This window comes from Pocillopora verrucosa, chromosome 7, assembly GCF_036669915.1.
Source record: "Pocillopora verrucosa isolate sample1 chromosome 7, ASM3666991v2, whole genome shotgun sequence".
NCBI classification, from domain to species: domain Eukaryota; kingdom Metazoa; phylum Cnidaria; class Anthozoa; order Scleractinia; family Pocilloporidae; genus Pocillopora; species Pocillopora verrucosa.
Genome location: NC_089318.1, coordinates 2057497 through 2070861, shown reverse-complemented (window position 1 = coordinate 2070861; position 13365 = coordinate 2057497). Strand labels below are relative to the sequence as shown.

Sequence of the window (13365 nt, the reverse complement as noted above, 5' to 3'; positions counted from 1 at the left end):
TATCCAGATAATGATTGGCAGGGATAACCTGGGCATGAGAGATCATTGTCTCTTACCCAGTCCTCGTATTTCGCGCTCCGATCTCTTCGGCCGCGCGCATGACTCCCGCTTCACGCTCGCCTTGGTTTTGTCTCCGTTCGCTTGAAAAACGTAAACCTGATTGATAGGACACTTTCCTTGATACACCCTCTCTCTCCTCTTGATACCTTTCACGGGATACAAGCGGTCAAGGGTCAAGGATTCGAAACAAAAATACATGGAAGACCTTAACTTTCGGACATACACAGATCCCCCTTTGGAGTTTTTCTTGGGATGCTTCAGTTGCCGAAATTAAAGTCGACTCCCGAGCAATTCTCCTTCTTCTTCGCCTTCTTTCATTTTTTTTTTTGGTGACGGGAACACGGAAAAGGGTACTAGAAGAACTCGAAAGTCTTCCTCATTACAGACGATTGAATAACATTAACCACTCAGAAATAGGTACAACACATCCCTTGGTTTAATTACGTTTTATTGCAAGACGTATACAAGAGCAGGATTGGAAGAATTATTTAATTAAGAAGAATATTTAGATTTCAGTTCAATCCTCTCCATCGATTTCAAAGTTCAAGTTTTCCGGTTTTAACCAGTGATAAATAAAACTTAAATAGAGATCTGTCGACTCTTCGATTTTCAACTGATTTTTTGTTTATTCTACAGTCGAACCTCTCTAGTAGGGACACCGACAGGAAGGAGAAAAGTCTCCTTATTACGGAGGAGTCCGCAGGGACAATTTCGACAGTATTTGAGATTTTAATGCAGTTTTAAATATGGTATTAGATAAGAGCCCTAACATTCATATCTTGAGAGCGGAATGATAAATATGTAAAATAATTAAAATATTTACTTTTTGTCAAACCAAACTTTAGCTTTGATGCTTAGAGCAGATTTAAGTCTTCTTTGACAACTTACAAGTTGTAAATGTTATTTTTTAAGAGCGGTTTCTTTACAACCTGAAGTAATAAGTTAGTCGCGGTACAAATAAATTCCTCATTTGTAGGACGTTACTCAGTCTCCCTTGCTTTTCCATAAATTTCATTAGAAAAACGTCAGACTTCTCTTCAGATTTAGCCCAGGCAGGGAGACTTAAGTTCCAGCATGGTGCCATAAGACATTTGTCAAGGGAAGAGACAGGATGATTTAGGACTATCTTCAACTGTAGCGCCAAGCATTATGGTTAATTGTCTTTATTTGGGAACGTGCCACTCAAAATGTCGGTTACTTCTTGCGAATGCAGCTTTCCAATGCCAACTGCAGGAACAGCCAGAACTCTTCGACCACTATAATTGAGCTAAAACGAAGATTAAAATCTGTTATCGTCAAGCAATTGATGGATCAACCAATAATCAACGAAAATACTAACTCATCCATCCGTCAATAAGGCAAGCAAGAATCCAGTCAAGTCAACTGATTAACCGCGCTATCATGTTTCAAGTTACCCTGACTTTCAGCATAGTTAGTAGAGGAGACTACTAACTATGCTTTCAGTAAATACGTTAAGCAATCAATCTATCGACAAGTTAGTTAGTCAATCAATCAACCAGACAGACTGACTATAAATCCTATTTTGATATCATCAGGTTTACCTTAACTCCCACAATATTCTCAAATCGCGGTGATACGAAACTCCAGGCTCCCATATTCCTTTGCTCCTCTTGACTCCAAACAAATTCTGCATAGAAAAGTCGTATATGACTGTCACAACACTGCTAAAGCATTTCAAGTTGATAGGAACATTGGGGCAACTATTAAAAAGATACCTTTCGCTTGAGGAAACTTCTTCAGCTCTTGACGAATCATTTCAGCAGGAAACGGGCATAACGACTGGAGAGGATATAAAGTAAAACAGCAACTTTAGAACTATCACTTAACTAGTAAAAAGAAAAAGAATTGTCTCTTATTAGCATAAATAAAACCTGCTCACGAGCAAAGTGGCTCGCATCGCCAGAACTTATTACGGTTTACACCGCGTGAAATCCGCACCAGGAATGTCTTTACCCCTCTCCCCAGTTGCCGGATGTGATCCTAGGTCCTAACCCCAATCTCCCTCTTAAAATTTTGTTCAGTTTTCTGGCCAGGGTTTGAAGTCGAGATTCCAATCAAAGGGACACCGCTTTTCATACAAGCCCAACTTAGGATCCTTCCTTAAAAATGTATGCGGTCACGGTTAGTGAATACTCCAACCCTAGTCCCAACAACAGCAAAAGTAACAAAGAAACCAATAAAAATGCCAAACGCCTCTCATTAGGGGACACATGAAGTGGCCTCAAGTGTGTCCCTGATATAAGGTTCCTCTACATCAAGCAATAGATCGCTTTCTAGTATCAAAACGAGTCCCCTACCTCCAGTCTTATAATGGCTGTATCTAAGCTGTTGGTCGCCTCTCTTTGCTTGGCTAAAGCGTAATAATGCTTTCCAGAACAGAACACAACACGGCGCACTGAAGCGCTATTTACACTGGCATCTCCAAGCACCGGTCTAAAATGTGTTCCTGGGCCCATTTCTTGAAGGGTCGATACCGCAGCCTGAGGGGAAATGAGAAAAATACGTTATCGTACGTACGGCACGCCAAAGCTTGTTCCGATTTCATTAGCAAAACTTCTAGAATTTTCTTGGATTGGATGCTCGTGCATCTTACTCACCGGAAGTCTTAATAACAACTTCGGTCCAACGACAATCAGTGGTTTCCGGAAGTTGCGGACCATCTAGGACAAATAATAATAATTTTAATAAATTAGGAACAGTTTTTCTTGAGGTATCTACTTTAAGTTAAAGTTCCGCTTTCTGTCGATCGAATCAGGCTGGCGGCATTTCTAAGAGAATTATTAAGAGTGTAGACAATAAAATTTGATGGGTTTGTGTTAATGGGTTTTTGTTGTAAAGTGGATTCTAGGCATCAAACAATTCGGCTTTAGTTAACAAAATTTCATCAGTCTGTAGTAACTAATAAATTTTAACCTCGAAAATCCAAAAATGAATGAGAGGGGAGCATCAACTAAAGAGTTGAGGGATTCGATACCAAAAAAAAAACTACATTTCTCTTCCCTTTTCCACTCGAAAACTTTTGCCATCTCATCCTTTTTTCCGTCATGCATCTAAACTCACCTGCTGACGTAGTAAGTGGAAGTACTGCGCAGGCGTAGTTGGGTTCACTATTTGCATGTTCACACAGTCGCCGTCCACTCCATCTTCTCGACTGTCTGTCATCTACAGAGATAAGAAAACGATTAAGGGTGGTCACCAGTCTCTTTTCTCCATCGCCATCTCTGCCTTAAGAACTTTTTTACTTTTTAGTTTCAACTCAAAGGTCAATAGATCGACAAACTCGAACTTATTGCAAACACTGTGACAGACGGAGACAGCTAAAGACTTAAGTGAAGTCTAAAGCTAATACCACGCACCTGAAGGAATCTTTCTACTCTACAAGAAGAATGTTCAGGTCCTGCACCATCATAGCCATGAGGCAGTAACATCACCAGACCACTCTGAAGCAACCACTTTGCTGAAAAACAAAAATCACCTCTGCTGTTTTTTGCCTAATCCTTTCTAAAAGTTATCATTGCCGTGAGAGAATATCTTCATCAATATGCCACGGGTTAAAAATTTTATTACTCTTACCCTCTCCTCCTGATATGAATGTGTCGATGATAATCTGCGCGCCGTTGAAGAAATCTCCGAACTGCGCTTCCCAGATGATCAAGTGATTTGGGTTCTCAATACTCATGCCATATTCAAAACCGAGACAAGCTTCTTCTGACAAAGGACTGTTAACCACCTGTGTGGAAGACCGAGAAAAAATTTTTTTTCAGAGATCTACATTACTAGTACAAAAGTTAGCAGGCAAGTCTCCGACCGAAAGAGCGCAGGTCTGGAGGAGTTCGTCATGGAAATTCTCAGGAGAATAGTGCTAAATACCTCAAGGAATCCTTTCTGTTGTTCGGACATGTTATTCAGTGGTACAAACATCTCGTCTGTTTGTTGATCGACCAGCATCGTGTGTCTGTGGCTAAATGTTCCTCTTCCGACATCTTGCCCGCTAAAGCGCACGTGATACCCTGTCAAACGGAAAGTTCGGACAAAATTAATCGCATAATAACTGCAAATTAAAGATCCGAAAGTTCAAACTCTGGCCAGTGCGTAATCATTTGAGTACTGTATCATAAACTGTACAAGGTGGCTCTATCATTTAAGGCTGCAAATAAAACTTTCGAAGTGTGACCATTAGAGTAACACTGACATCTACATTGTTATCCTCAGCAGGTAGGTTTTTCATTCGGTACTAGTCTATTTTCAATATTGAAGAGGAGTTTTCACCTTGATGAAGAAGACTTCCGATGGCGAGAGCTTCTGAAGTAGCCCAGTCAATTCCGGCGCCACTTTCTAGTTTTTTTATCCTGGCCTCCGCGTGAGTCTTTTTCAGGTGCGGGTGAATGTTAAAGGAGTCGGGTGTTTCGACAGACTTCGCTCCAACAAAGAGCAAGCCTTCCAGGGGAAACCCTTTTTAAGAAAAGAAAGCCATTTAAAATGAGAAGATTTCAATCAAGTGTCAGAGCAACCCAGGAAATCAATGGTTTGGCTTAACTATGCTGTGACATTGATAACAAAAACTCATGCTATCTTCTTAGGCAATCAGGTACAATATTAAACCTAACCACTACTTGGTTACGTGCATTTCCTGTGACCATCTTATCGCCTCTGCGGGATGTTCTCCTCTAGACTGATGAGTTATTTTCGTAACCTTAGTTCTAGCTTTATGATCGATAGAAGAGCAATCTAAACAGCCACAGAGTCTAAAAAGACAAGCTGCCCCTACATAACAAGGCAATTAATACTCTACCTGTGTCCCAAGTAGTAATTTTATCTGGACTGGCCTGAACAAAGCCTTTCCAGTGTCCCTCAAGGTGACTCGTTTGAGGAATAAAGTTATCTGAACGCTTTAATTGATCATTAAGAAAATCGGTATATTGACTGTCACCCTCGCTTCCGATCGCAGCCACGCCCTTCTGCTCTAAACTATTGGCATAGAGCACGGGCACGCTAGGACGACTCTCTATTTCTTGGTACATGACCGGTTGTGTGAAAGATGGATCATCAATCTCATTGTGACCCCTGGAAAAACAACCATAACAACAACAACCTTAACATGACTTAGAATATCAAAGGAAGTAACATTCTACGGTTTGATTCGGTATGGGATCTAAGAAATTTTCCCTACTCCTGCTCGTGACTAAAAGAACATCGTATACACTTGATTTAGCGCCGTGGCACAGCGTTTCCGTTGCGGTGTGTTCTTAAGGGCGGCGTTTGTTTGAAAATTACTGTTCTTAGATCATTGATGGAAAGTACAGTAAATCCTTTGCAAATATTACGTTGAATTGAAACATCTAGAGAGTTCCACTATCTCGCTGTTTTGTATAAATGTCAAAGGATGGTGTAGATTAGTCTATTGTGACATAAATACAAATATATTTGCTTTAATCTTCGTATAAACGTCTCAATTTTGTCGCCTTTCTCCTTAAAAATACATCGAGATTGTAAGGAGAAATTCATCTTGGTCACTCCAAGGAGTTTAAGGTTTTCTTTATTTACAAGTAAAAGTTAAGCGCCTCTCTGTATCTACAGCTTTCACTTCTCCTGAGAGGGACAATCACGAAGAAATCAAACCAAACATACCATCGTCTGTAACAAAGCATGTCAACGATAACATCCTTTCTGTACTTCCTTCTGTATTCAAAAGCCAAGCGACAAGCTCGGACCACTTCCTATGTGAACAAATGCAAGAGGAAGACTTTTAGGATAACAGAAAGTTAGTCTACAAACAATTATGTTTTTTTCATATTTTTCAATACCAACGAGCTATCTATTCGACCATTATGGATTGACAACCACATCTCTTACAGAGCAGCCTTCAATTGAACGTCGCCAGTAATCCGCGATTGCGTTGGTTTGGCTTTGCTTCACTCTGTAATTGGTCCAGAAAACTCGCGCCACTCTATCAACCAATCAGATGCAAACGTGAACCCAACCACGATTTGGTCGCCCACGTTTTCCCGCGCTTTGGGTAGTTGGCTTGTTCTCATTTCGAGTTTTCATTAGCTCTTTAGGGTATTTTTCTCAATCGAAAAACGCTCTATCTAAGCTGGATGAACTTTAATATGCACGCTGCAGAGTTTAGCATGTACAGCTGGAAAGTTAACAAAATCTTATCTAAAACTCTCCAATCAACGTTAATGCCAAAATGGTCTAGTAAATTTTCCTTTAAACACTTTTCGTTTGGACCATTCTTTACATGCGTTCTTACACTCATATACAGCATAGTGTTTTTTTTTTAAATAATCCAACTTTTTGTTTACAGAGAAATAAAGTGACAGTCCTATGGTCATGAATATGAAAGCGATCTTTGCAGTAATGAATGGTCACAAGATATCATAAGATAAGAGTGTGAATAATTACTTACTGCTAACTGTACTGACAGAAACAGTACTAAAGAGAGACAAAAATCATCTACCTCCTACGTAGAGGATCATTTTCAAATTTACCCAGACTTTTAAAGAATAATCCTTTAAAAAAATTGAAGGCATGGATCATGTGTCACAAGAAACATTTACCTCGGGATTAGCTCCATTAACATGAAGTACAGGACATCCAATCATTTTACCAACATCACTGCTGTACCTAGAAGACCTACAAAAGAGATCTTAAACTTCATTAAAAGCATTAACCTTGAATTTCACAATGTATCAAAAGAAAGACAAGTCATACAATTCGCAAAACATGATGAAATGATTACCTTCCTCTCTCCCCAGGGGTAGTGAAGCCAAGCTGGTTATTAACAATCAAATGGATTGTGCCACCAACACTGTAATGTGGTAGGTTTGCCAGGCAAAATGTCTCTGCTACAATACCCTGTGCATGAGAAATATATTCCTCTGAGATGAACAATGTTTACCTCAAATTTGGCTGATGCCCTAACAACAAAGAGTGTTGTTGTGCCTGTCCTGATGCTGAAAACACCATTTACTTTCCTCAATCAATCACAGAATATACTCACATTCACTAAATTTTCTACTCTGTCTTTGTTAGACAAACAGTTTAAACAGGAATTTGTCATGAAGAATGGAGCGTTGCATTCTAAACTTTGTGGTAATACATGTACAATGTGTAGGCCTGAGTGAACAATTCAAGCAAAATCATGATGCTAAATGTAGATTTTATTGCCAGACGAAAACTGCCTTTTCTTACCTGAGCAGAGAATGAAGCATCTCCATGAACCATTACACTGAGCACCTTGGAGAGAGAAAAAGGATGGAAAGTTTACGATGAATCTTGTTATTTAAGTGCTTGCCAAAACAGGTAGGAATTTTAAAGGTTGTGTAGTTCTAAATCATTTGCATGGCAGGCATCAATTAGGGAAGGAGGAATAAATCCTCTTCACCCCAACCCATTTGCTTAAGGTGTCTCCTTTGAAAGGTTAGTTAAGATTGGCTGATTGTCTGTCACATAGCAAACCACTTACTTAGTCAATCAATCAGTCATTCAGTTAGTGTTTATCAGACAGTCAGTCAGTCAATCAACCTCAGGTCAGTCAGTCAATACTTATCAGTCATAAATCAGTTTACAACAACACACCCAATATATCCAACATACGTACACATGTATGTAGAGAACTCCAAAACAAGAAATAGTAAATTGCATTTACCTTATCACCCAGGGGACTGTCCGCAAGATTGCTAAAGCAACCATCCTTTAATGTAAGCTGCCGACCCCTTGCCTTACCAGCTGTCACAGGATTGACAGCTTCCAAGTGTGATGGGTTTGGTAACATGGTCACTCGCAAATCATAATCCTCAAGATCCACAGAAGTGTCTAAGAACATAGAATAAGTAGATAAAACAAAAGCAGGAAATTCAGAAAATCTATGATTTCCAAAAGAAACTATGATTTTAAGGGATACTTTAGTAAATAGGCATTTATGGAAGGGGAGAGTGAGAAAGCATTTTCAGTGCATCAAACATGTTGTGCAGAAAACTGAAGCTGAAGGATTTCTTTTGAGTTAATACTTATGTGGACAAGCACCTTGACCAAACTTGTAAAGATTCAGCTGGTTTGCTTCCAACTAGTGGGCCAAAAATTCTCAAATCAGACAATTTATGTTAGGCTGGTTTGATCAGAGACCTCGCTACAATACTACATCTGAAGTTTTGTACAATCATTAACCTAATCAAGTATTAAACTAGAAGACCACTGTTGCACACCTGTAATAACCTTTGGCTAAAGCTGGTAAAGAGTTAAGTAAACATTGGCTTACAAAGATAGACCACATTATTTTGCAATGCTGGCTTATTAATTCAAGACATGTAACACTAGCAGTTTTAAACAAAGGTAAATCTGAACTACATGTAATGTTGTCATTAACTTACACAGATGAGAGAGGACATCACCAATGCCCTGTGCTCCTGGAGGAAGCTCAGAATTTCCTTTTATCTGTTTTTGTTAAAAGATATTTAAAGTAATGTTTTTCTAAATACTTTATCATCAAGGATGTCTACATGTATATCAATAGTATCAATAATAATAATAATAATAACAAAAAATATAATTATGTTTCAATGGAAAACGTTGAAATATACCAGTCCTAAAAATGTATTTTCACATTTTATAATCGCATTCGTTTAACAACCAACTATAATCATTTGGCGATTTAATTTCTGTGGTTGCCCAGTTTCTCACAAGATTGATCATGTGAGACAATTTTAGTGTTAAGGAAAAGCAAAAAAAAGAAATTAAATCAACCTAATTGTATTAATGTCCAATAAAATAAGTTTTGGAACCTACACATAAGTATAGGTCAAATTTAGTCATGATAATTATTATTAATAGTAAACAGTTTACCAGTATTTACTAAACATCCAACAGTTCAAACCTTGTGGAACAGTTGGGCTGTGGGATATTTCAGAAGACCAGTTAGAAGGTTGAGTCGGCCTCTATGTGGTATGCCTAAGACTAACTCTTGGATTTTACCTGAAAAAAAAATTCAGTTGGAAATGCAGGGGCACTGATTCAGCATATTGTAATTAACACCCTCTGAAATATATGTCAAGTATTTGTTGACTAAAAGAGTCTAAGGTCCCAAGCCTTGAGAGGTGTCATTGTGCTGTTCTTGTGTGTAAGAGTAGAACTTAATGCACACATGGGGTGACATAAAAACTGTCGAAATCCTGGACAAGTATTCTAGGCATGAGGGCTAGAAGTAACATGAACTCGCCTCATTGAGAGGCCCACAACATGACCAGGTGCAAAACAATATACATTCTAAACACAGTTTGAAGACATTTTAATGAAAGATGCAGACCTAAGGGGTCACTTTCACCTGCACTAAGGACATTTCAAAGCTTATTTTCCATTGTTCCATACTGGAGTTGCTTAACTTACTGTAAGAAGACTGAAGAAAAAGTTCATCAAAAAATGCCATCATGCTCTCTGCTCCTTCAGCTCCATATCTCTTGACTGTTGGGAATTTTTTGGCAAGAAAATTGTCAAATGCCTAATTGAGAAAAATGGGTGAGTATGTTATTCATTAATTACATGTTTTGATATATATAATTTATCTAAGCCAGTTACAACTAAACTTTCATATTGAACTTCAAAATTTACCCTTATCCTAAAGATTCAATGAATTTTACAGGAGATAAGAGGGGAGATGCAGTGGCCTGAAGGTTAGTGCACTGGACTCTGGGTCTTAACACCAGGGTTCAGACAAGGTTGGGTCACAGTTGTGTTCTCAAGCAAAACCAACTTTACCCTCACAGTGCCACTCTCCACCCAGGAGTGTAAATGGGTACTCATATATTGCCAAGAAAGCCTGATGAAATGCTGGAGTGACCCTGCATTGGACTAGCATCCCCTTCTGGGCAGGGGGAGGGGGGTGGAGTAGTGATACTGCTAGTCGCTTCATGCTTGGGAAACTGAGATAAGTTCAGGGACACTTGGCTTAACTGCTGACTTTATCTTTGGGAGATTAGGAGATTATTCAGGCATCTAAGAGACTTCTGCATAAACTGAGAGGGTTTGCATTATTTTTCATCCACTTTCTACAACAACATCTCAATAAAAGTAAAGAATTTACAATGACATTCACAAGTCATGTACCTCAGATTTCAACAACAGCTTTGCTAAATAGGTCTGTCTTTTAGATTCATTTTCTAGTGTCCAATACAGAACACTCTTTTCAATCAGCTGAGCCAACCAAAGCATCTCTGACTCATCCTGTAGGAAAGTGAACACACATTAATTGCCAAGTAACGAAGTCATTAAGTACTACTATCACAGCAGCTGTTTTTCTTTGAGACCCACTCTCCAAGTGTGGCTTGTAAATTAAGCAAGTATGACTCTTATTAATAATAAACTACACAACTGAAGGATTTTAGGGTTGGTGCTTAAGGAGGCAGTATTTACCCTCCTCAGCAGCAAGACATAATTATGAAAAGCAAGCTACAGCTACTTTGCTAGGGTGCAAGATGTAGATTTACAACAGTATATATATTCTCCAAGCTGTTCTCTATACATTTCCCAAGGTGCTGACAAGGAGAATTTTCAGAACAATCAAGAGCTTCTTTAGTTGGTGATCATTCCCTTTATTCTTGTAACATTGATGTTTGTTTCAGGGGTTATATTGTAAGGAGAATTTAGATACTAGTTACTATGTGCAAATAACCAAGAAAGCAATGGTCATGCAGTTAGGAGGTTGAGATAAATGTTTCAAGCTGAGGAATCTGGAGCTAAAAGGCTCCTTGAGCTAGAAATCTGGTGTCTTACTTCAATATGGTGTATTTCTGCCGATAGCTGCCCACAATAAACTTTTTCCAAATGTGTAAGAATTTCTGAGAGAGTGGCTTCCTCTTGACCATTATAACATAACAACCCTAAATGCACAAAGGAGAGTCATCAATAATTTAATTAACAATCAATATTAACAAAGAAAATTTAAAATAATTTCTTACCTGATAACTTGAAAGATCTATTTACATCCACATTATCCAAACCGAAATTTTCCAAGGAAAATTCCTTGGAGTTCTTTAAAACACTTTGAAAATCTCTGAGAAAAATGGTAACATATATTCAATGATTAGAAACAATCCAAATTCAAAATTAGTCCAAGGAGCAGGAATTGTATGCACATGTATGTACCTGTTTTTTGCCTTCAAAGGATTTACATCTGCAAATTTATGCCCATGTTCTCTGTAAGCATTTACTAGTCTGAGAATATTGGCATTCTTGATTCTATTCTGCAACTCCTCTTCACTCTCTAAACAAGATAATCAAGAGAGTACTTACAAACAAAAAACATTTTAATTACTAGACAATGTATATTTCTTTCCCAGGAGTACTGGAGGTATTCTGTCACCTCCGTTGTGATCAACACCTCTGATTAATTATTACTCTCCAACCTTTGCAGCCCTTTACACCCTAACATCAGAATCTATATTCTCTGAACTTTAATCTATAGATTTCCTTTTGTACTGACAAGGAGAATCAGTTTAATAATCAAAGCTTCTATTAAGGATGGCAATCAGTTCCTTTATTCTCATGATCTTAATGAATGATTCAGCAGTATTACTTTAAGGAGAAATAAGATGCTGGTCACTCATAGGGCTTGAAGGGTTGACCTTTTAACTCAGAATTCAAGACAGAATTTCTCCCTACAACATCAATACAATATCAACCAGATATATGACGAGAATAAAGAAAAATATCAATTTGGGGATAATTAGTAGATCCAATACTAAATTCTCTGAACTAACATTATAAAAATTGTATGGTTGAGAGTAAGGAGAATTACAAGTTTGATGTGGGAGTTAAAGGGTTAAGGGACCAGGGGAAGGGGTCAGTCTTTTTCTTCTTTCATTCTTACATTATTCAATAACCTATGCATTCTAATTTTACTCAGTTATAACTGACCTGCATGGATTATTTGAGGAGCAGGCCTGTAACCAAAACACCCACTCTTTGCATGATACAGTTTGACAGTATTAACACTGCTCCTTAGGACAACTTGGTGTAAATTCTTCAAAGGTATCACAGGTGGAATAATTCTCCACATGATGGTGTTTGTTGATTGTGGAACTTATGCTGAGGGCTCCTTCACACTGGCATGATATCAAACATCAGAAAAGTCCTTCATACAATAAAAAGAGGATAAAAATGAGAGCCATATAGTGCCACCACATGAAAGTGCGGGTCTTGCAAACTCTTCATCTAATCTCAAAATACATTTTTTTTTTCAATGAGTAATGTAGTCTCAAACTTTTGCCAAAGATCACAGATTCTGAATTTTTTTTCCTAAAAGCCCTGCAACTCAATTGAAAATGTACCTAGAGTACCATGGGGTCATTGCAGTGAGTGAAGTGAAGCAAGGTGATGTTGATGGCTTACATATGAATGCAAAAGTGTGCTGCAACTCTATGAACATTATCAGTACTCATCCAACTGAGAATTATTTTAGACCGATTTTTCTTACATGTTAAATCAGCTGACCAACAAATGATGGCAACATATTAATAATGAAAAATTAATCCAAAGTAAAATTTCAAAATTCCATCGCAACAAATTAATACCAGATTCACTCATTTTTTCAGCAACGTATGTGTTTGGTTAATTGTTTATGCTTTTAATTTACGCATTTTTCGGCAATCGAGGCTTTACGCACGTAAATTGGCGTCGATGTCCCAAAAAATCACGTACACCTGTGATTGTCATCAGAAACATTTTTCCTGTCTGAGCGATTGATTTACAATCTCGTTAGGATCGGCTATTCTATCAAATTAGAGACATGTATGCCGAACGAAATACTAAGCTCCCTGTTCAGACATAGGCTTTGTAACCTGCACGTGGCCGAAGATGTTATTTTGGGCCATGTTGCAATACCGTCAAAACAAGAGTACGGTATGAGTCCAAGACAGCTTCAAGTGAAGCATACACCCTTTAAATTATTGTCAAAAAAGTACACGTAAAACGTGGCAAATTATAACACTCATAGGTATAGAACATTTGTAAATCAGAGGAATCAAGGAGACAAAAGCTAAGAAGAAGCTTCTACTCACACAGTCCCGCGTGACTTGACACTCTCGTAGCACACTACGAATACGCCAATATGGAAAATTTATGCAAACCCGTACAGCCGCTGAGCTTGTGAATTGACGGCGCCAACGAACACCAAGCAACTTAAGGCTTACGCTTGTGTGTGAACATTCTATAAATACAGTCTTACACTTTAGCTGGATAGGATAAAACAGTAGCGTCATTCAAACCTAAAATATATGTATGAGTATG

At 38.3% G+C, this 13365-nt stretch overlaps 1 protein-coding gene across 1 annotated transcript; it reads right to left on the bottom strand.

The window, feature by feature from the left end:
* Positions 1 to 487: 487 nt before the first annotated feature.
* LOC131782235 (2-oxoadipate dehydrogenase complex component E1) lies at positions 488 to 13170 on the bottom strand. The gene is made up of 25 exons (XM_059098949.2): positions 13137 to 13170; positions 11995 to 12211; positions 11224 to 11341; positions 11037 to 11131; positions 10852 to 10958; positions 10186 to 10302; positions 9469 to 9580; positions 8960 to 9057; positions 8457 to 8520; positions 7736 to 7902; positions 7279 to 7323; positions 6827 to 6942; positions 6645 to 6720; positions 5710 to 5798; positions 4874 to 5145; positions 4351 to 4533; positions 3952 to 4091; positions 3655 to 3811; positions 3438 to 3538; positions 3142 to 3243; positions 2679 to 2741; positions 2379 to 2561; positions 1797 to 1860; positions 1623 to 1708; positions 488 to 1327 (listed from the first exon to the last, which is right to left on the bottom strand). The coding sequence occupies exons 2-25, from the start codon at positions 12134 to 12136 to the stop codon at positions 1214 to 1216; spliced, it is 2811 nt and encodes a 936-aa protein (XP_058954932.2). The 5' UTR covers positions 12137 to 12211; positions 13137 to 13170; the 3' UTR covers positions 488 to 1213.
* Between the last annotated feature and the right edge of the window lie 195 nt (positions 13171 to 13365).

What these genes read in the sequence shown, in the direction of transcription:
- LOC131782235 (XM_059098949.2), bottom strand. Translation starts at nt 12,136, where the DNA reads ATGTGGAGAATTATTCCACCTGTGATACCTTTGAAGAATTTACACCAA. An exon ending in CAGAAATACACCATATTGAA is followed by an intron (nt 10,303 to 10,851) that starts GTAAGACACCAG and finishes ACTTTCCTACAG; the next exon opens with GATGAGTCAGAGATGCTTTG. An exon ending in AATTACTACTTGGGACACAG is followed by an intron (nt 4,534 to 4,873) that starts GTAGAGTATTAA and finishes TTTCTTAAAAAG; the next exon opens with GGTTTCCCCTGGAAGGCTTG.